Source organism: Anomaloglossus baeobatrachus, chromosome 9 (assembly GCF_048569485.1).
Source record: "Anomaloglossus baeobatrachus isolate aAnoBae1 chromosome 9, aAnoBae1.hap1, whole genome shotgun sequence".
Lineage (NCBI taxonomy): Eukaryota > Metazoa > Chordata > Amphibia > Anura > Aromobatidae > Anomaloglossus > Anomaloglossus baeobatrachus.
Window position 1 is genome coordinate 202,822,418 of NC_134361.1, and position 23,305 is coordinate 202,845,722.

The following is a 23,305-nucleotide window of genomic DNA, read 5'->3' on the forward strand; positions in this document are numbered from 1 at the left end:
CTGTATCTCAGGAACGGAGCGGCGCATGGACAAAAGAAAAACATCGCCGGATTCAGGAGAACAGCGGCATTTACATCGGGTAAAAAGATTAAACATTTCTGGCAAGTGACAGACCCCCCTTTAACTGTACTGCCCTATGACAATGTGATAGATTCCTTTTTAAGTAGGGTTTAAAGTATTTACATGACTTTTGGCACAATTATACTTTATCCTTTTAAAAGTACTCAAGCCCAATAAACTTTTAAAGTACTTGTATGACCCCCATTTCTTATAATCCGACCTGACACTGTACATTACTGATTACTGCATTGTGGACTGTACAAACATCCATTAGGACGGATCAGCTAGATGAGTCATAAGGGATTTGCGGCTACGAAAGGGGAAATCGGGTCTGATCCGAGCCCACAGCACGGCTCTGTTTGCTTTAGTAGATGGTTGTGATTGGAACAAAGAAAATAAATCGGTTTTTTTTCTGGACTTTAACATTGCTTACCGATTTTTAGGATTGGTAATCCATACCAAATCGGTGGCGATCCTGATCAAAGCGCAATGGAAATGCCACAGCGCCATATAGCCTGTAGTGGCCATGAATGGAACTGCAGCTGAATCAGATTGCTGGCAACCTGATCAAAGGGCCGGCTGCATCGCTATGGAAATGTCACAGCGCCATACAGCCTGTAGTGGCCATGAGTGGTACTGCAGCTTAATCAGATAATCAGATTGGGGGTGATCCTGATCAAAGCGCAATGGAAATGCCACAGCGCCACACAGCCTGTAGTGGCCATGAGTGGAACTGCAGCTGAATCAGATTGGTGGCAACCTGATCAAAGGGCCGGCTGCATCGCTATGGAAATGTCATAGCGCCATACAGCCTGTAGTGGCCATGAGTGGTGCTGCAGCTGAATCTTGAAGAGCCAGCTGCAGCACAATGGAAATGTCACAGCGCCATACAACCTGTAGTGGCCATGAGTGGTACTGCAGATGAATCAGATCGGGGATGATCCTGATCAAAGCGCAATGGAAATGTCACAGTGCCATACAGCCTGTAGTGGCCATGAGTGGTACTGCAGCTGAATCTTGAAGAGCCAGCTGCAGCACAATGGAAATGTCACAGCGCCATACAACCTGTAGTGGCCATGAGTGGTACTGCAGATGAATCAGATCGGGGATGATTCTGATCAAAGCGCAATGGAAATGTCACAGTGCCATACAGCCTGTAGTGGCCATGAGTTGTACTGCAGCTGAATCTCGAAGGTTGTGCTGCAGCACAATGGAAATGTCACAGCGCCACACAGCCTGTAGTGGCCATGAGTGGTACTGCAGCTGTGTCCAATTCTCATGGTTAATTACAATTATTCCTTACAGGTCCCTAATTTTAGCCATGATGTCTTGAAGATGCCGCCATATATTTATCTCTGACATTAGGTGTCTAGCCCCTTTCGGTTCTTATTTTTAGGGTTTTATTGTAGTAGGTCAAAGTAGCAAAAAAAAAAAAAGCATTAAAAAAAAAAGAATCCCGCCCCCGAGGTTTCGCTGTGTGTGTACGCCACTTCAGGGCCATGTCTCCCGTCTTGAGGGTGATCGCTGTCACTGTTGTCTTGTGTTTGAGTTCTGTCTTTTTCTTGACTTTGTGTTTTTTTTCTTTTTTCTCTCTCCCTCCCCGACTTCTTCCCCCTTCTCTTCTCGTCTTCTCTCTTTTCACCCTCTTCCTCCGCTCTTCCTCTCCCTCCTTCCTCCCCTTCTCTCCCTTTTTCTATCTTTTCCATCCCATTCTATTGGTCTTTCTCTCTCCCTCCATTCCCCTTTTTCTGTACCCTGTAGGTCTTCCTCGTCTCACACTCTCCACCAGTACTGCTGCCCCGCTCAGTCGCAGCTCTGCATGCAGCTAGCTCCCCCCGTCAGGCACACTGACTGCAGGTAAGAGCTAGAGCGGCGGTCTTCACACTGCCCCCCCATTCACCAACTGGGCGAGTGGCATCACTCCCTCCAACCTTGCACCCACATCCTTCACATATATGTTCACCATTGATGTCATCAACACCATTGCCACAGATCAGACCCCACCGCTGACACATGGCATTAGCTTGTACCCACCGTATGCCCATTTCTCAATTCCACCATCCTCCACCCATTCAATCTCTGTTGTCTCGTTTCTCCAGTCTGTCATTTGTGGCCCAAAACAGTAATGGATTAGTCAGATCTCTGGGCTATGAGATTTCTGGTCCTCGTGGCTCAATCAAGCAAGTTGGGGGGGTCTCCATGCACCCCATGATGGATCAGATCTGCAAAAAAACAATTATTTTAATACATTTTTCCCTTTTAAACCTCATCCATAAAAATGGCTGACAGGTCTTTGCATAGAGAACAGGCAAATTCTAGAGTTTGGGTCATATAAAAGGGCCAATAACCGTATTCATGGATGATGTGCCTTCTATGCCAAGTTTTGTGTGGATACGGTTTTTTGTCGTGAACGTGTTCAGAAATTGTAGCATGGGTCTCTTTAAATTTGGGTTAACCTGTTGCATTTAACTATTCTAGGAAGACCATTTTAGGGGGTTGTCTCATGAAGATTGATAATCAAATGATCACCCTGGATCCAGTTTTAAGGGCTGAAGTTGCGGCGGGTGATCTATGTTTCCCGCAATGGCCACAGCATAGAAAATTTGAAACGCTCATAGGGGTGGAGCTTTTGCGGGGATCAGTCAGTCACTCAAATTCAGGCATGATTCCAGCATTGTAATTGATTATACCACAGGTCCTTCAGCATCACTTCCCTAGAGCTCTGTTCCAGAACTCAGCAGAGAAGTGATGGTGAAGGACCTGTGTTAATCAGCAGAAGAGAAGTGGTTGTGCATGACCAGTGCTGATGTCATGATCATGTGACCGTAATGGGAGCCGCTCAGCAAAGAAGTGATACTTAAGGACCTGTGGTAACTTAGACACGCCCCCAGCATTGTAATTGATTACACCACAGGTCCTTCAGCATCACTTCCCCAATGCTCCTCTCCAGAGCTCAGCAGAGAAGTGATAATGAAGGACATGTGGTAATCAGCAGGAGAGAAGTAGTTACTCAGGACCTGTGCTGATGTCAACATGTTACCTCTACTAAGCGCCGCCAATTACGGTCACATGATCGTGACATCAACACAGGTCCTGCGCAACCACTTCTCTTTTGATTACCACAAGTTCTTCACTATCACTTCTCTACTGAACGCAGCCAATTACGAAGTGATACTTAAGAACTTGTGGTAATCAGAAGAGAAGTGGTTGTGCAGGACCTGTGTTGATATCATGTGACTGTAATGGGTGGCGCTCAGTAGAGGTAACATGATGACATCAGCACAGGTCCTGCGCAACCACTTCTCTTCTGATTACCACAAGTTCTTCAGTATCACTTCGTAATTGGCTGCGTTCAATAGAGAAGTGATAGTGAAGAACTTGTGGTAATCAGAAGAGAAGTGGTTGTGCAGGACCTGTGTTGATGTCATGATCATGTGACCATAATGGGCGGAGCTCAGTAGAGAAGTGATCCTGAAGGACCTTTGGTAATCAGCAGAAGAGAAGTGGTTGTGCAGGACCTGTGCTGATGTCATGATCGTGTGACCGTAATGGGCGGAGCTCAGCAGAGAAGTGATCCTGAAGGACCTTTGATTTAATCAATTACAATGCGGGGGGCTTGATTAAGTTAAAAAAAAATCCTGTCTGAACTTGAGTGACAGTGACTGATCCCAGCAAAGCTTCGCCCCAATGACTGAAACCTATGGTACTTTTACTGCATTCACATAAGCATATAAAGTATTTTTTTCAAGACAAATACATGGATTTTTTTAGCCTATGTTAGTGTTGCACATTGCATCACTTAAAACACATTGGGGGCGCTTTATTATAAAAAAAACCAAAAAAACAAAACATGATCTTACCTTTTGAGAAAGTGACTCTTCTCCGTTGGGGATCTCAAGCAGCAGGCACCCCTTAAGAGCTAAACAATCAATTCAGCTCTGCTGCATCATTATGTTAAGGTGTAAAGCCGACCTGTTACCAGGTCAAATGTGGTCAGTTTTTGTTCTTCTTGTATTCCCAATGCTCCCCTGAGTATTCCTTTTTTTTTTCTTCTTCTTAAATCGGCCGTGTGGTTCCAGAGATGAGTCTTTTCATTTACTGCTAATTTTTATTTCCTTTAGTAAGGGGGCGTGTCTCAGAGTAATTATGCAAAGCAGCATAGACACGCCCCTGAGGATCCACTGAGAGCAACTTCTAAATAAAAAGGCCCATATCTCTGAAACTATGCTCCCGGTTTTAAAAAATAAAAAAATTGAATACTCAAAGGAATAACTGGATTCAAATAAAAGCAATAACTAGACAATTTTGACCGGGTAACATGTCCACACAAGGCAGAGGCAATATGGAATTTATTTTGTTCTTCCTTGTGCAAAAGTGGAAGAAATTTTGTCAAATAGTAAAAAATCAGAGCAGAAATTGACTTCCACTTGTCAGTTTATGCTGTGGATTATACCTCTTTGTAATGCATATTGTTAATGGCTTATTTATATGGTACTTCAAAAGAAGCCCCTGCACTCGCTGCAAAACCATCAGCCATGACACTCGAATAATAAGCCACAGACGGTTATAAAACTTGAGGGGTCAAGACACCAAGAGCCTCGCACCAAAACTCTCATATCGACCAATCAGAGCCCATGTGTTCACCTCTGAAGTTTAGGAAATGGACACTGATTGGCTGATTCAAGATAAAGCAGCAATGGTGGAATATACTGTTCAAATATGCTTAAAGGGGACTTTTACTTAATCCCCATTGGTGAGTTCAGACCTCGTGAGGTTAATCCCCATTATTAACAAAATGTTAAAGAAATCTCTGCATTGTACCAAAGGGGCTTAGAGGTTTATACAGAGCCACTTATCCATACAAACTAATAGTGGTCTAAACCACGACTTTCACATGGCTGCCTTTTTATTTGGCAGTTGCCCTTTAAATTAGGAACTACCGAGGATCGGAAAGGATAGGTGATATCGAAGAGCGGTTTTCTTTTTCTGTAGTTTGGGGCTTAATTTATCCAGGTAACGGTTAATCGTGATTTGCTAGCGTATTAGTAAGGGCGACCCGATCACGGTATAATACATCAATATATCCACTGTATTGATCGACAAATTCTTAAAGAGACATGATCATGAAATAAGATTTATGTAAATCTTTGGGGAATGTTTACTGTTAAAGAGGGTGTTGTCCAATTCCCCCCCCCCCCAACCAAAAAAAAACATTTCTAATCAGTGATTGGTGGCTAAGACAGCCAATCAGCTGTGGCACCGCCCATTGGACTCCTACTTTTCTAATCAGTGATTGGTGGCTAAGACCGCCAATAAGCAGTGGTACTGCCCACTGGACTCCTTTTCCTAATCAGTGATTGGCGGGTAAAACAGCCAATCAGCAGTGGCACCGCCCACTGGACTCCTACTTTTCTAATCGGTGATTGGCTGTCTTAGGCCTGTTTCACACATCCGACTTTTCGCCGGATTCGGCGTATGCCAGTACAGTGTATACAGTACAATGGCAGCGCCGCAACTTCCGGGTCACATGACAGGATGTGACCGGCGCTTGTCGCGCTGCCATTGTACTGTATACACTACACTGGCGTACGCCGAATCCGGCAAACCGGCGAAAAGCCGCATGTGTGAAACTAGCCTTAGCCACCAGTAGGAGTCCAATGGCACCGCCTACTGGACTCCTACTTTTCCAATGAGTGATTGGCTGTCTTAGCCGCCAATCAGCAGTGGGCACCGCCCACTGGACTACAAAGCCCAAGAATGAGCCAGGATTTAAACCAATAAAGTGAATCTTTTCCTTTAAAACCTATAGATCAATCAGTTCCCGACAATATTATATTTTGTAGAACTAGTCTGTGCGGTAGAAGTGAATGTGTCATCTCGCCATGAAACAGTTCCTGGAAATTTTCTGAATAGGCACAGAACATTGGTTAAGCTGAGGCAACAAGTACGCACGACTTGTTTTTGCTATTCCAAAGGCAGCTAATGAGTTATCCGAGGCCGTGTGCGGAGCAGGATTACCAACCATACGGCAGAGAGCGGACGGAAAAGTTGGAAGCTTTAGCTGATAGCGAGTCCATAGGATGCAACCGAATCCTCACATGGAGTCATGGGATCATTTTTATGGACCCATTTGTCAATTAAATGTAACGTTACGTTATGCCCACTACTCTATATCAGAGCAGATGGAAACCCCAGCCTTGAAGTCCACGGACTCTTAAAGGTTATCTATCAGCAGGATTTCACCCCTAAACCATATGCACATGTAACTCTTTCAAAGACAAGCCCAGAAATATCTTTACATGGCCAGTCCGTTCCTCCATTACTGAGAAATCAGTGTTTGAATTGATATGCAAATGAGGCTGAAGAGCTATGGTAGATCTGAAGCCTCCATCACTCCAGCTCTATTCCTCACCCACCTCCGCATACTCTTCCCTGACAGACCGCCTCTATGCTGTGTGACTTAAAGCAAAAGATCCGTTACTGAGTAATCAGCGTTTGAATTGATATGTAGATCTGAAGCTTCCGCCACTCCAGCTCTATTCCTCGCCCACCGTCACCTCCTCTTCCCTGACAGCCTCAATGCTGTGTGACTTAAAGCAAAAGATCTGTTCATCCGTTACTGAGAAATCCGCATTTGAATTGATATGTAGATCTGAAGCCTCCGTCACTCCAGCTCTATATCTAGCCCACCGCCTCCTCCTCTTCCCTGACAGCTCCTATGCTGTGTGACTTAAAGCAAAAGATCCATTACGGAGAAATCTGCGTTTGAATTATGTAGATCTGAAACCTCTGTCACTCCATCTCTATACCTCGCCCACTGCTGCCTCCTCTTCCCTGACAGACCACCTCTATGCTGTGTGACTTAAAGCAAGATCCATTATGGAGAAATCCGCATTTTAATTGATATGTAGATATAAAACCTCCGTCACTCCAGCTCTATACCTCACCCATCACTGCCTCCTCCTGCCTGACTAACAGCCTCTATGCCGTGTGACTTCAGGCAAAGGAACAGTCAGTCAGGAGGAGGTCTTGCTGGGTGGGGGAGTAGAGCTGGAGTGACTAAGGCTTCAAATCCACATATCAATTCAAACTCTGATTTCTCAGTAACAGAGGGACGGACTGACCATGTAAAGGTATTGCTGGACCTGTCTTTGTTACCTGTTCATACAAATAGGTTTAGGGGTGAAATCCTGCTGACAGATTCCCTTTAAAGAGGGAGGATACATTCATCTTAGAACGTTTTCATGACCATGCTCTTTAACAAAAGAAGTAATAACAAGTAATAAGAAGTAACAAGGCATAAGCTGCATTAGAATAATTTTGTATTATACCCATTTAGATTATCTGCCGGACTGTGATGAAATATTTCACCCAAAACATACTTTTCAGGCAATCAAAGGTTCCCCTATTGAATGTATTATTCTGAAAAATCTGGTTTCTAAAGCAGAATGAGATTGAGATTGGAAGGCCGAACAGCCAGGCTGCTTTTTTTCTCTTGCCCGCTGTCTATTTTGGCAGTGATAATTTGATAAATTTGAGACATCGAGCGGATACGGATCTGCTTCTGTGGTAAAACCACATGGTGATGATGGGTTTAGTAGGACTATTTCAAAAGTTGACATGGCGTCTCATTATACCGGCTTTACAGAAGCAATCAGTTGTATGATTCTGTTTGGTGGCATTTCCCAAATTATACCTTGGACGTAGAGACTTGGATGCTCCGATGAACCATACATTTTTTTTTTTCTTTTCTAAAAATCTGATTAATAAGGCATAGAAATCTGGAAACGTATGGCTAGGCTACAATGAGCATATATGTATATATTATAAAAAAAATATATATATTTATATATATATATATATATATATATATATATATATATTTATATATATTTATATATATATATATATATATATTTATATATATATATATATATATATATATATATATATTTATATATATATATATATATATATATATATATATATATATATATATATATATATATATATATATATATATATTTTTATATATATATATAAAAATATATATATTATATATATATATATATATATATATATATATATATATATATATATATATATATATATATATATATATATAATGTGTATATGATATATATGTTCTCGGTGGCCTACCCATACATTTCCTGATTTCCATACCTTATTAATCAGATTTTTATAAAAAGAGCTTTGTTGGCCTTTAAATAAATTTCCAGATTTTCCTGCCTTATTAATCAGATTTTTAGAAAAAAAAAAAAGATTTTTGTGGCCTGTCCATACGTTTACAGATTCTCATGCCTTATTAATCTATTTTTTGGAAAAAAAAATGCTTTTGTTGGCCTTCCCATACATTTTCCAGATTTTCATGCCTTATTAATCAGATTTGTATTAAAAGTGCTATTGGCGGCCTACCCATATATTTCCAGGCCTTTAGTAATCAGATTTTTATAACAAAACAAGCTTTTGGAGGCCTAACCATACATTTTCAAATTTTTAGAAAAAAAAAAAAGCTCTGTGGCCTGCTAATACATATCCAGATTTTCATGATATATTAATCAGATTTTTAGAAAAAAAATGCTCGTGGTGGCCTACCCATTCATTTCCAGACTTTCATACCTTTAATGAGATTTTTTTATAAAAATAAAAAATAAATGCTTTTGGTGGTCTACCCATACATTTTCCAGTTTTTTATGCCTTAATAATCAGATTTTTATTTAAAAAATGCTCTTTGTGGCCTACCCATACGTTCTTAGATTCTTATACCTTATTAATCAGATTTTTATTTAAAAAAAAAATGCTTTTGTAGGCCTTCCCATACATTTCCAAATTTTCCTGCCTTAGTAATCAATTTTAGGAAATAAAATGGTTTTGTTGTCCTTTCCAATGATTTCCAGATTTTTCTGCCTTCTTAATCAGATTTTTATAAAAAAAAAAAAAAAAAAAAAAGAGCTTTGTGGCCTGCCCATACGTTCCTACATTCTCATGCCTTATTAATCTGAATTTTATAAAAAAAAAAAAAAAGCTTTTGTTGGCCTTTCCATAAATTTCCAGATTTTCTTATTAATAAAATTTTTATTAAAAAAAAATAGCTTTTTGTGACCTGCCCATAAGTTTCCAAATTCTTATGTCTTATTAATCAGATTTTTATTAAAAAAATGCTTTTGTTGGCCTACCCATAAATTTCCAGATTTTCCTGCCTTATTAATCAGATTTTTATATAAAAAATGCTCATTAATCACGAAGAATACGTTAGCAAATCACCATTGACTCGTGTGATAGTATAAAAGGTACCTGTAGAATTGGCAGCAGCAAATCTGCACGATTGGGTGCAGAGTCCTTCACAAAAAAATGTCTTTGGCAAGTCTGCCCCCTATGGACATCTCCTTGTAATGCAATTGTATTACATACTAATGAAATTTGGAATCTTTCACTCTATAGATCATTTTCATCTCATCCAACCTGTGACATCCCGAGCTCCCCCAAGCCACAAGTCACCTGTGTGTCCCACCCGCACTGCCCCAGCTCATCGCCATCCGTTTGGGTCAATTGTTCGTGCCTCCTGTTCTGCTCCACCGTCTTGCCCTTCATTCTCTTTGGCTGTTTCATGTCGCCAAGTGTCTCTGACCACCGACTCATTGCCATCTCTCCACCCGCCCTGAAGTCATCCCTGCGTATTGATTTGCCCTTCTGCTGCCCATGTGTCTCCATCCAGGGGTGAGGATGAGGAGGAGGAGGTTGTCCATCAGTTTTGCTGCCCTGCCTCTGAGTGCAGCAGTCCGTCCTCTAGGTAACATGGAGAGATTCGGCCCTGCGCCCCACTCCCCCGTGGACTTCTGCCATCTTCCCCCATCCTTCATGTCCTCTGGATCACGGGTCACTGTAGAGCGCTGTTGAATGGTGGTCTTCAGAGGACTGCGGCTCGGTATGGACCTCGTGGACTCAGCACTGATGACTTTCTCCGGGGGGAGCCACTTGCCGAGTGACCGATCCCATCATTGTCTGACCTCTTTGTGCCTCCTGCTTCAACACACCATCACCGAGAAGAGATGGCCGCTAGTCTCTGTCCACAGAAACGCACAGACAAGCCCCCGAACACCGCGCCCTTCAGGGTCGGGACTGGTCGTAACCCTGTGACAAGACCTTTGCTGCATTGTCCCCCGTTCTCTTCTCTCAGGGGGGCCGCGAGGAGCTCATCCTGCTGTGAAACCAAATGGTGTGCGGTGTATTTTGTGGTTTTATTTCCCGTAAGTCTTCCCCCCTGTGTTGCAGAGGTCTGCCACTCTGCGTAATTCCTATGCAGTAACATGGGGGGAGGCTGCCCGCAGACCAAGCCTTGTGTGCATGAATCTCCAGCAACCTAATAGCCTATGTTAAAAAATTCCCCCTCTACGGGCCTTTTCACCCGCCATCTCGTCTGTGTGCCCCTTATATTGTCCGCGTGGTCCCTGAAGCCCCGGTCCTCTACGACTATAACTCCAATGTGTCCTTTTGTCTAACCCTTGTGTTTCCCATTGTGATCCCTCCACCCCAAATCCCAAATACCGGGATCCTCCTCTACCGCCATTGTGTCTGTGATGTCTATATGTCTCCCTGTCCACCTCCGTCACCCATACCCTCCATTTTTTGCCTGACACTGTGTGTCCCGGTTGCTTGCTAATACTCTGAGGCTGATTTCTTCCTCCAAATCTCCAGTGCTTTATTTTTGGACTCCCTAAGCTCCCCCCCCCCTCCCCCGTCCCAATGTCCCCCCTACCCTTCCAATTCTGTCCCCCTGCCCTTCCAATTCTGCCCTCTGTAAATAGCTATTTATGGTACTCTCCTCCAAAAGATGACTTTAAAATAAAAAGCTGCTCAGATCTAAATAAAGACTATTGAAAGCTGCCTGGACTCTTTTTCTTAACTTCTCAGACTCCTTATTGCAACTTTTTGCAAAAAAAATGTCAAAATTGCAGTGTTTCTCCACTAGGTGGCGCCATCATATCACTTTACTTCGCTTGCTCGGTCGCCGGTTGAGTCATGATGGTTCATCGATTGGTTTGTCGTTGATTTTAGCGGTGGGAAAACTGTCGCTCCAAAGGAATGGGTAACCTTCAGCTTTAATCAGGTAACGATATGGTCACAAAGGTCCATATTGGTTTACGTATTTTGGAAGCAATTCTTATTCATAGCCACACATCTACTAATTTGTGGCTCAGCTATTGTTACGCACTATGTAATAATGGAGCAGATCTAGCAAATCAGACATATCACAAACTGGCTTGTAGCACTGTATAATAGCGCTATATTTAATCACTGAGCTCTACGGTACAACCCAAACTAAGTGCTTGGTTTTAAGGGTGTCCATATACTCATTTGGACACTTACAGTACTTCAGATAACTGTCATCGGCTCAGAATTTCAATGTTTGTAGCTCAATCCATGTAATTGGTCATTGCTGCTCTTCATCTCTGAATGCCCCGCCCCCCGAGGAGCTCAAGAATAAGGAAATATCCTATTTTGTTAACATATTAGTAATATATTTCATAACAATCATCTTGGGCTTCTGAGTACATTTAGAGTACATTAGATAACTGTCATCAACTCAGAATTTCAATTTTTGTAGCTCAATCTACGTAATTGGTCTTTAGTGCTCTTCATCTCTGAAGGCTCCGCCCCCAAGGAGCTCAGGAATAAAGCAATCATCCTATTTTATGTCTGCCTGTTAACATTAGTAGTATATTTCATAGACTAACCTCTCAGGCTTCTGAATACCAATGGGACTGGGTATTTATACCCTGGAAAAACCATTGTGGTATATAGCATAATAATTGAGAATCAAACTCAGATTTTGAGATAATCAAGAACCTGAGATGATGATCTGATATGATATTACAACTTTGAATTGCTTGAGTACATTATTGTTTGACTCTATGTTTAGTCACTGAGCTCTTCAGTATGACCATTACTGATACTAAACTACATGTTTGGGTTTAAGGGTGTCCACATAATCTTTTGAACGTTTAGAGTGCTTTAGATAACTCATAATTTCAATTTTTGTAGCTCAATCCATGTAATTGGTCTTTGCTGCTCTTCATCTCTGAAGGACCCACCCCTGAGGAGTTCAGGAATAAGGAACTCATCCTATTTTATGTCTGCCTGTCAACATTAGTAATATATTTCATAGACCACCCTCTAAAGCTCCTGAAAACCAATAGAACATGGCATTTTTACGCTAGAGAAACCATTATGGTATATAGTTTATTAACAATTGAGCATCAAACTCTGATTTTCAGTTTATCATGAACCTGAGATGTCTTTATCGTGCAGACGATTAGAAGTCATTTTTCTCTTTGTGCTGCTGAGAACATATCACTGGTTACATCTGATGGTATCACAACGTTGAAATACTTGAGTACATCGTGGTTTGGCTCTATATTTAGTCACTGAGCTCTTCAGTATAACCCATACTGATACTAAACTACGTGCTTGGGTTTAAGGGTGCGCACATACTTTTTTGGACACTTACATTACTTTAGATAACTGTCATCAGCTCAGAATTTCAATTTTTGTAACTCAATCTATATGATTGGCCTTTGCAATCTCTTTAGTGCTCATCTTTGAAGGCCGCACCCCTGAGGAGCTCAGAAATAAGGAAATCATCCTATTTTATGTCTGCAGATCAACTTAATAATATAGTAAGTAATATATTTCATAAACCTCCATCTCCGGCTTCTGAAAACCAATTGGACAGGGTATTTATACCCTGGAGAAACCAGTGTAGAATAATTAACGATTGAGCATCAAACTCCGAATTTCAGTTTATCGAGAACCTGAGATATCTTTATCGTGCAGGTGAGTAGAAGTAATTTTTTCTTTTTGTGCTGTTGAGAACATACCACTGGTTACATCAATTGGTATCAACTCTGAAATTACTTGAATACATCATTGTTTGCTCTATATTTATTCACTGAGCTCTTCAGTACAACCCATACTGATACTAAACAATGTACTTGGTTTTAAGGGTGCCCACATACTCTTTTGGTCATTTAGAGTACTTTTAGATAACTGTCATCAGCTCAGAATTTCAATTTTTGTAGCTCAATCTGTGATTGGCCTTGCAATCTCTTTAGTGCTCTTCATCTTTGAAGGCCCCACCCCTGAGGAGCTCAGGAGTAAGGAAAGCATCCTATTTTGTTTGCCTGTCAACATTAAAAATATATGTAGTAACAATAATTTAGTAATAATATAGAACATAACACTGGTTATATCTGATGGTATCAACTCTAAAATTGCTTGAATACATCATTGTTTTGCTCTATATTTAGTGAGCTCTTCAGTACAACCCGTACTGATGATTTTAAGGGTGTTCATGTACTCTTTTGGTCATTTAGAGGACTTTATTTAACTGTCATCAACTCAGAATTTCAATTTTTGTAGCTCAATCTTTGTAATTGGTCTTTGGTGCTCTTCAGCTCTGAAGGCCCCGCCCCTGAGGAGCTCATGAATGAGGAAATCTTATTTAATCTCTGCCTTTCAACATTAGCAATATATTTCATAGATTTCAAACATCTCAGGCTTCTGAAAACCAATCGGACAGGGTATTTTTACGCTGAAGAAATCAATTGTGGTATATAGTTTAATGATTGAGCATCAAACTCTGATTTTCAATTTATCAAGAACCTGAGGTGTCTTTATCGTGCAGGTGAGTAAAAGCCATTTCTCTTTTTGTGCTGCAGTGAACATACCAGTGATTAGATCTGATGGTATCAACTTGGAATTTTTTTTGAGTACATCATAGTTTGGCTCTAAGGAGTTACACAAGGGTCATTTGCGTCATTTGGTTCCTCACATGCTCAGACCCAATCTAATCCATCACAACCTGGATAGGAATATTACTAGTGGGTATGATGTTATCGCCCAGTCCTTTGCATGGCTAATACCCAGATTAACTCTAGTTATGGCTGTAGCAGTAAAATTCCTCGAAGAACCTCATGTGACCCCTGAAGCCACTCGGTGGCTACAGCAATAACTTTTTACTTGGGAATCGGCAGTAAAAAAAAAAATTGAAAGCAAACTATAGATTAAAGCATTACAACTATACTTAGTCTCCCATGAGGCTGTCGCACTACTTCTGGGTTCACTCATTAACCCTCATGCGTATTCACTGCTTGCCCCACCCACTCTCTGACATCATTTGGGATTGGTTCCAGTCAGAATGCCGGCATCTGTGATTGGTTGTGAAGTGTAAAAATAAATAAATTGGAAAAAATTGGCGTAAGATCCACCGTATATATTGATACCCAGCACAGATAAAGCTTATGGCTGCAGCCCCCAGCCGTGCGCTTATCTTGGCTGTGTATGAAAATACGAGGGACCCCATGCGGGGTTTTTTATTTATTATTTACACCATTTAACAGCACAATGTTCGTGTCCCCATATGTCCCCATGTCATGCCATGCCATGTCATGTCCCCCACTTACATGGGGTTCAGCATCCGGGTTCAAGTCTGGTCCTGACCTGGACTTCTTTTTTTTTTTTTTGGGGGGGGGGGAGTTGACCATCTCTAATCTTGATTCCAATGATGTGTCACTTACTGGGCTGCTTGGTGCAGTTTTGATAGAATCCCTGTTTTCTCTGCTATAGACCTAGCAGTGCTATGAATGCTGAGCTGTGTATAACCCCACCCACATCACTGATTGGCAGGAAAAAAAGGTTTTAATCATTGGTGGGGTTAAATAGAATAGCTGGACTACCTTGCAGGTGATACCTAGTCCAGCAGTGATAATCTCTAGCTGATGAAACACTGATTATATTGAAACTACAGTAAGTTGCCGAGCAAGTTACATATCCTTGGCATCTGGCTCTCTGCCCCTACATTACAGGCAGATTCCCTTTAAAAATTCCCATGTTTGTTACTAGTCCGGCAGTGATACACTCCTGCTGATAAAACACTGATTATATTGAAACTTCAGTAAGCTGTTGAGCAAGTGACATATCCCTGGAATCTTGGTCTCTACCCCTAAATTACAGACAGATTTTTTTTTTTTAAAAAAATCCCATTTTTGTTACTAGTCCGGCATTGATAATTTCTAGCTGATAAAACACTGAGTATATTGAAACTACAGTAAGTTGCCGAGCAAGTTACACATTCTTGGTATCTGGGTCTCTGCCCCTACATTACAGGCAGATTCCCTTTAAAAATTCCCTTGTTTGTTACTAGTCCGGCAGTGATACTCTCCTGCTAATAAAACACTGATTATATTGAAACTACAGTAAGTTGTCGAGCAAATGACACATCCCTGGAATATGGGTCTCTGCCCCTACATTACAGGCAGATTCCCTTTAGAAATTACCGTTTTTGTTACTGGTCCGGCAGTGATAATCTCAAGTAGATAACACTGATATATATTGAAACTACAGTAAGTTGCTGAGTAAGTTACACATCCTTGGAATCTGGGTCTCTGCCCTTAAATTACAGGCAGATTTTTTTTTTTTTAATTCCCTTTTTTGTTACTAGTCCGGCAGTGATAATCTCTTGCTGATAAAACACTGATTTATATTGAAACTACAGTAAGCTGCTGAGTAAGTGACTCATCCTGCAATCTGGGGGTCTACCCCTACATTACAGGCAGATTCCCTTTATTCCTTTTTTTGGCCAGGACAACCCCAGGCCAAATGCTAAGCTTTATATGAAGGTTATATGGTTGACTATAATGAGAGCTTATATGGATTTTGGAAAAGTGCAGAGCTGACCAGGGACGGATTGGCATTGTGCTTCCCCAGTGGGAAGATCAAAGCCCCCAAATAATTGTACGCTGATGGCAAAAGCGAGCAAGACCACCCACAGGTGACAATGAGCCCTGAACTGCGTCCGAGCTCCGACCACTGAGGCTAATTCTGGATTACCCAGCTCCACGAGGATTTCCATGTGGAATGTGCTGTACCCTACAACCCCGTATAATGGGCACACGTACACGGCTGGCACATACGGGCTCATGACAAGTGAGGTTCTTTAAGCACCTGTCGAGAGGCGGCGATTACGTAAATGTGGTTACGTATCTAGAATAACACCACGGGGTGTAAAAGTGCACGGCATTCCTGTCGCCCAACGCGGCATGCCCAGGACGCTAGGTGTGTGCCAGGATGGTATGTGCACAGGGAGTGCCCAGAATGTATATTATCTTATGTCTTCATCCGAGTGTCAGTGATTGAGTCGTCCTTACCAGTCGGTTTACAAATTCTCCCCAGCTTGGGTATGTGACTTGGAACGATGGGTGGCACCTAACCTGCCAGTCTGGCTCCAACGGTGGCAGTCACCCGGTCTGTGTGGCCCTCCTGCACTGGACCGGAGGAACAACTCATGTAAAATCTGCAATGTCTTCAGTATTGGTTATCATTCAGCTTTTGTAATTTACATAACTTATTTCCAGCAAGCAATGCGTGGCCTGAAAGCTACATACGTGGCCTACAAGCTATGTGCGAGGCCTGAAAGCTAAATATGTGATCTACAAGCTACGTACGTGGCCTGAAAGCTACGTACGTGGCCTGAAAGCTTTGTACGTGGCCTGAAAGCTACGTACGTGGCCTAGACGATACAACAGGGCCATGTACGTATCTACCTGACCCCAGAGGACTCAGTGGTTCCAGAAACCAATGATGGATTGGCTCCTATGTATATTATTCTGCGGCTTAATCATCCATCTTCATAGAGGCCACATAAGTGGCCTACAAGCTGCATACGTGGCCTACAAGCTGCATACGTGGCCTACAAGCTGCATACGTGGCCTACAAGCTGCATACGTGGCCTACAAGCTACATTTGTGGGCTACAAGCTACATTTGTGGGCTACAAGCTACATTTGTGGGCTACAAGCTACATTTGTGGCCTACAAGCTACATTTGTGGCCTACAAGCTACATTTGTGGCCTACAAGCTACATTTGTGGCCTACAAGCTACATTTGTGGCCTACAAGCTACATTTGTGGCCTACAAGCTACATTTGTGGCCTACAAGCTACATTTGTGGCCTACAAGCTACATTTGTGGCCTACAAGCTACATTTGTGGCCTACAAGCTACATTTGTGGCCTACAAGCTACATTTGTGGCCTAGAAGCTACATATGGGGCCTACAAGCTACATATGGGGCCTACAAGCTACATATGGGGCCTACAAGCTAGATATGTGGTCTACAAGCTACATATGGGGCCTACAAGCTACATATGGGGCCTACAAGCTACATATGGGGCCTACAAGCTACATATGGGGCCTACAAGCTACATATGGGGCCTACAAGCTACATATGGGGCCTACAAGCTACATATGGGGCCTACAAGCTACATATGGGGCCTACAAGCTACATATGGGGCCTACAAGCTACATATGGGGCCTACAAGCTACATATGGGGCCTACAAGCTACATATGGGGCCTACAAGCTACATATGGGGCCTACAAGCTACATATGGGGCCTACAAGCTACATATGGGGCCTACAAGCTACATATGGGGCCTACAAGCTACATATGGGGCCTACAAGCTACATATGGGGCCTACAAGCTACATATGGGGCCTACAAGCTACATATGGGGCCTACAAGCTACATATGGGGCCTACAAGCTACATATGGGGCCTACAAGCTACATATGGGGCCTACAAGCTACATATGGGGCCTACAAGCTACATGCGCGGCCTGCAAGCTACATGCGCGGCCTGCAAGCTACGTGCGCGGCCTACAAGCAACGTATGTCATTGGAAAGCTACTTAAGTGGCCTGAAAGCTACATACGGGGGCCTACAACCTACATACGTACCCTAGACGATACATACGTGGCCCTGTTCTATCTACCTGACCCCAGAGGACTTAGTGTTTCCAGAAACTAATGACGGATCGGCCCATATGTATGTTGCTCTGCAGCTTAAAGGGTTAAGCCTCCATCTTTATATGGATATTTTCGGATCGCTCTTCTAAATACAAGCAATTTTGCACTTTACTGCTTGTTAAAATTTTCATCTGTTCTTCAGATATCAACACTTTTGTTTACACTGCGTTGCCTTGGAAACAGACCACCGCTGTCATACAGCAGGACATGTGCAGAGCTTAGAAGCTCTTTTGTATTGATTGTAAGCGCTGTTTTGAAGCAGCGTGCAGTGACTTCCTAATCCCGGCCAGCTTCAGCGCAGCGATTACAAGCTAGGCCGTATCGGTGGTCGGTCTCCACGGCAACGAGCTGTAAACAAAAAGTGTAAATATCTCAAGAACGGCTGCAAATTTTAACGAGCAGTAAATTGCAAAAGTGCTTATTTTGACAAACCCTATCCATCTATGAAGATGTGAGTAACCCTTTAAAGGGAAACTACCAGCGTTTTGTATTGGGACTGTGATTTTTGCAGGGAAAAAAAAAAATCACAGTCACACGCAGCTTACATTTTTTGTCTGATGGCGAATTCACACGCCGATTTGGATTTTGGCTCCTGCACTGAATAAAAATGTCGCAGGGCAACATTGCGATCTTGCCTAAAGGTAGGGGTTCCTTAAAGAAGCCTAGAAATCCAGGTAATGCGATGGACGGGAGATAAGGGAAGACATACCTGAAGCTAGGTGTGTGCGCCACAATGGTATGTGGGCAGGGAGCGTCTTTGTCACATTTATTTTTAGAAGCTTTTTTTTTTTTTTTTTCTTAAAGACTTGAAAAAGGAATTTAAGTTTTTTATGTAAATTGATTTATTATGTCAAGGTATGAAAACCATCCGGTGCAAATGTCACGGGCCTTCTGCTGCTACATGGGTCACTGGCCTCATAGGAAGCCCATAGGAAGCCTGGGGCCGCCGAAATATAAGGGAAACCCTGCACCATGACCCTCTGATGCCTCCATAGATGCAGTGATCTGCCACCGGTTTCCCAGATTGGGCCTAATAAAGTGGTTGAATCCCTTTGGCACACCATAGAGCTTTCTGTAAACAAAGCGGTCAAATACGGGTCAGGGGACCAACGACTAGTCTGTAGTCCGACCATGGTCTCCTAATGCAAGAAGCTGGACAGGTGAGGTTTAATTACATGGTAGAAGGTACAAAAGGGGGTTAATAGAACTGAGCTAGAGGCACAAAAGGATATGTTTGCTTGGGTGGGTACAGAAGGGGACATTACTCTGAAGAGGGCGCAAAGTTCCGGACACCCCCACCTTGACTGACTGCCCCCCTCCTCCGCGACTGACTGACTGCCCCCCTCCTCCGCGACTGACTGACTGCCCCCCTCCTCCGCGACTGACTGACCCCCGCTATTAGTCTTGCATTTCCTACAAAATAGCAACTCTGAACACCATACTTTGTTCCTCTGTTATTCCTCCTGTAACTGTATGAAGAAATTGGCCACTGGGTGTCATCAATTCTCTTTGTAAATATTGCAAGTAGCAGCCAATCAATTTCTGCTTTTCCTTTTAAATGAGTCGATTGAGGACATTTGATTGCTTTGGGCTACATTGTCACTTTTGGGTCACTTTTTTGGTGGGCCAGGAACCTAGAGCTGATAAGCATTTTGCTCAATCTGCATTTGGCTTCGCCAGAACTATGGCCATCTTTAATAGCTATAATGGGGGGGGGGTTTATAATTCTTTAAAGGGCCACCAGGACTATTTTTAATTACACCCATGCTTCCTGTCTTTTGAAGAATTTTCAGCAGACTCCTTATCATCAGAGGCAGGCTTACAATCACAGGTAAGCCTTCTATACACAGGTTACACAGGCTCCACCAACCACAATAGGCGATGTCACAGCTCCCCTGCTCCCTCTCCCTTCACAATGGCATTTGCACACGCTCATTAGATGCTTCAATACAAAACATAAGGTTTGAGTCTGATCATTGCTGCTAATGTTCATGTGTTGTTTCCTGAAACAATCGAAAATTAGTATAATAAAGCCCCAATATGAAAATAGCAAGATTTCCAATTTTTATTTTTAATACCGATTTGAGATATAGAAAAATACTTGTAGCTCAAAAAACCTGATTTAATCAATAAGTAATTCTCTGACACGTTGCGGTAGCAGTTTTGGCGGCTGTGACATCACTGACGGGAATGTATTGATCAGTTATTGTGCGGTCACAGCTGCCTCTTCCGCCTCAAGGAGTCTCAAGGTGACCTTTTATCTTTATTATAGCTTCTATCTGCCATCTCAGAGAAGGTTTTATTTGTTGCTTTGTGTCCTGGAATAACATCGCAGATTATGGCTGGGATTCATGAAACATTCGATGGGCCACAAAAAAAGACACCGTAATTATGATGTAGGTTAGGCCCGAGCGATGACATGTCCCCTAAAAGTTGCTGCAGCCCATCAGAAAAGGGGGCTGGCCTAATGGAAATGGAGGGTGGCCAGGCAGAAATGAAGGCTGGCCTAATGAAAATTGGGGATTACCCAACGGAAATGAGGGGTGGCTGGGTGGAAAATGGAGGGGGGGGGTTTGGCGGAAATTGGGGGGGAGTGGGTGGCCCTGACAGAAATGAAAGCTGGCATTTTGGAAATGGGGGGGGATGGCCCGATAAAGTGGGGTGGGGTCCAATGGGAGGGGTGGCCTGACGGAAATGGGGAGGGGGTTGGCCCTACGGAAAGTGGGGGAGACCTGACTGAAATGGTGGGGGAGCTGGCCCAATGGAAATGGGGAGGGGATGGCCTAACAGAAATGGGGAGGGGGTGGCCCGATGGAAATGGGGAGGGGGTGGCCCGATGGAAATGGGGAGGGGGTGGCCCGATGGAAATGGGGAGGGGGTGGCCCGACGGAAATGGGGAGGGGATGGCCTGACAGAAATGGGGAGGGGGTGGCCCGACGGAAATGGGGGAGGGGATGGCCCAATGGAAATGGAGAGGGGGTGGCCCGATGGAAATGGGGAGGGGGTGGCCCGACGGAAATGGGGAGGGGGTGGCCCGACGGAAATGGGGAGGGGGTGGCCCGACGGAAATGGGGAGGGGGTGGCCCGACGGAAATGGGTGGCCCAGTGGAAAATGGGGGTGGTCTGACAGAATGGGAGGGGTGGCAAAACGGAAATGGGGGTTCACCCAACGGAATGTATTTGGATTTCCCGACGGAAAGGTGGGTGATGGCCCCATGAGACGATTACATGCCAAAAATGTGGCAACATTTTGTTGCAAATTTCTGGTACAAAGCAAAACAACTCCTTCACTTTACAGTCCCAATTCATGAAATAGCAGGAGCCGCTGTGATAGATGTGGCGCATTTCACTGCAGTCTGGTCTGAGGTTCAGCTTTATTCCAAAGTAATAATGGCGGCGTTGTACCCCCATATTATTCTGTGCCCCTTCACTTTAATAACGCCCCTATAATTATACCGCTTTGTGCCCCAATACTCAAAAATAGTATCCGCCATCCTACAAAAAGTACCGAACCCTAATGGCCACATAATACCGACCCCTCGTCCAGCGGAGTGGCTCGTTGTGGCCGGCCCTCGTATCTCCTGCAGTGGCGTCCTCCGGCCTAAATTACCAGGACGTGGAGGTGACTGGTTTGGGCTCGGTCCAGGTCCTGTGGATGAATGCGGGTGATGCCAAGATATCGGGCCACAAATGTCTCATACTTTTATCCTAGATGCCCAGGACTAGTAACATCACCGGCATGTCGTACGGTCCAACACTGTCCGGCGTCGGTCATTTCTTACCGGTAAAGACAAGAATGATCACTCAGTTGCTATTTCCAGGAGGAACAATGGAGGATCAACACACAGCTTCCAGGAAAGGTTCACCAATATTGATTTTACCTGCCCATCTCCGCAGCTTCCTCCTCCGATCCGCGGTTTCCATTTTCCCTTTTATTTGTAGAGTGATCCTGATGCCAGAAAAACCCGCAGCACAACAAACACAGGCGCCTCGCTATTGACTCCATTGACCCGCGTGTGGTCATGAAACACTTGTTTGCTGTGTGCGCCACGGTCGGCGTGAGCCCTGACACCGCGCCAGGAGGTTAGAAGCCATCGTGGTCACATTCTTCACAAAGTCCATAAACAGAAACCAGCTCCATACTTAAAGACGGCACCATAGAAATGTCGCTGTGCCGACTGTGCCGGTGCGGCGGAATCTCCTCCGACCTCCCATCCGCTGACATCTCGACCTATCATCTTCAATGTGATCTCTTTCCCAATAATTGTATGTTCTTCATCCTTGATTTATTTGTTTTTTTTTCATTAAAACTTTAATTGCAAATTACCTGCAATTGATGTTCTCTTTTGAAGCCCACCCACAAGGGGGCCAAGATGGCGGTGAGGTGAGCTGGCTATGGGTGACCCATCTGTACCCTACAATTGTGCCACTGGGACTACCAGCGCATGAGTGAACTGGTAGCCAGGTAATTTAATGGGAGCTTGTTCTGTCTCCAGACTCTATAGCTCAGCTACTGGGAGAAAATGGAGCCGCTGTGGGAACCTCAGTCCCGGTCAATCGGGGCAGGGTCCATTATTAGTGACCAGGCTGGAGTTTATCATGTGCTTGTCCTGTCTCCAAACTCTATAGCTTGGCTACTGGGAAAAAATGAACTTTATTCCTCCCTGGAGCCACTGTGGGAACCTCAGTCCTGGTTATGCCTGAGCAAGGTTCATTATTAGTGACCAGGTTGGAGTGTTTGACGTGCGCTTGTTCTGTCCCCAAACTCTCTATAGCTTGGCTGCTGGGAGAAAATAAACTTTATTCCTCCCTGGAGCTGCCGTGGGAACATCAGTCCCGGTCATACCTGAGCAAGGTCCAATATTAGTGACCAGGCTGGAGTGTTTGTCGTGTGCTTATCCTGTCCGCAAACTCAGTAGCTCAGCTACTGGGAGAAAATTAACTTTTTTCCTCCCTGGAGCCGCCGTGGAAACCTCAGTCCCTTTCATGCTTGGGGCAAGGTCCATTATTAGTGACCATGCTGGAGTGTTTGTCATGTGCGTGTCCTGTTCCCAAACTCTGTAGCTCAATTACTGCTAGAAAATGATCTTTATTCCTCCCTGGAGCCGCCGGCTTTCAGTCACAGGCATGACTGGAACGGCTGTAGCCACCACTCACTAGCACGCCCTGCTGCTTTGACAGATGCACTGGAGAGAAAGCTGTCAATCAAAATGCCAGGGCATACCTACAGTATAGGAGTGGGGATTGTTCCTGCTCCGTGCATGCCCTACGACTGAAATCCAGCAGCTCCCTGGAGGAATAAAGTTAATTTTCTCCCAGTAGCTGACCTATAGAGTTTGGGGACAGGACAAGCGTATGACATACTCCA

The 23,305-nt window shown here is 43.7% G+C and overlaps 1 protein-coding gene across 4 annotated transcripts in view; it reads left to right on the forward strand.

Annotated features, from left to right (window-relative positions):
* The window catches only part of IQSEC2 (IQ motif and Sec7 domain ArfGEF 2), a 210,267-nt gene that overhangs the window by 105,746 nt on the left and 81,216 nt on the right, over positions 1 to 23,305 (forward strand). The window contains exon 4 of one of the 4 annotated variants that reach the window (XM_075324275.1): positions 1,822 to 1,917. The exons of the other annotated variants lie outside the window; for them this stretch is intronic. Within the exon in view, the coding sequence (XP_075180390.1) occupies positions 1,822 to 1,917 (96 nt within the window). The remainder of the gene's footprint in view (positions 1 to 1,821; positions 1,918 to 23,305) is intronic. 4 annotated transcript variants of the gene reach the window in all.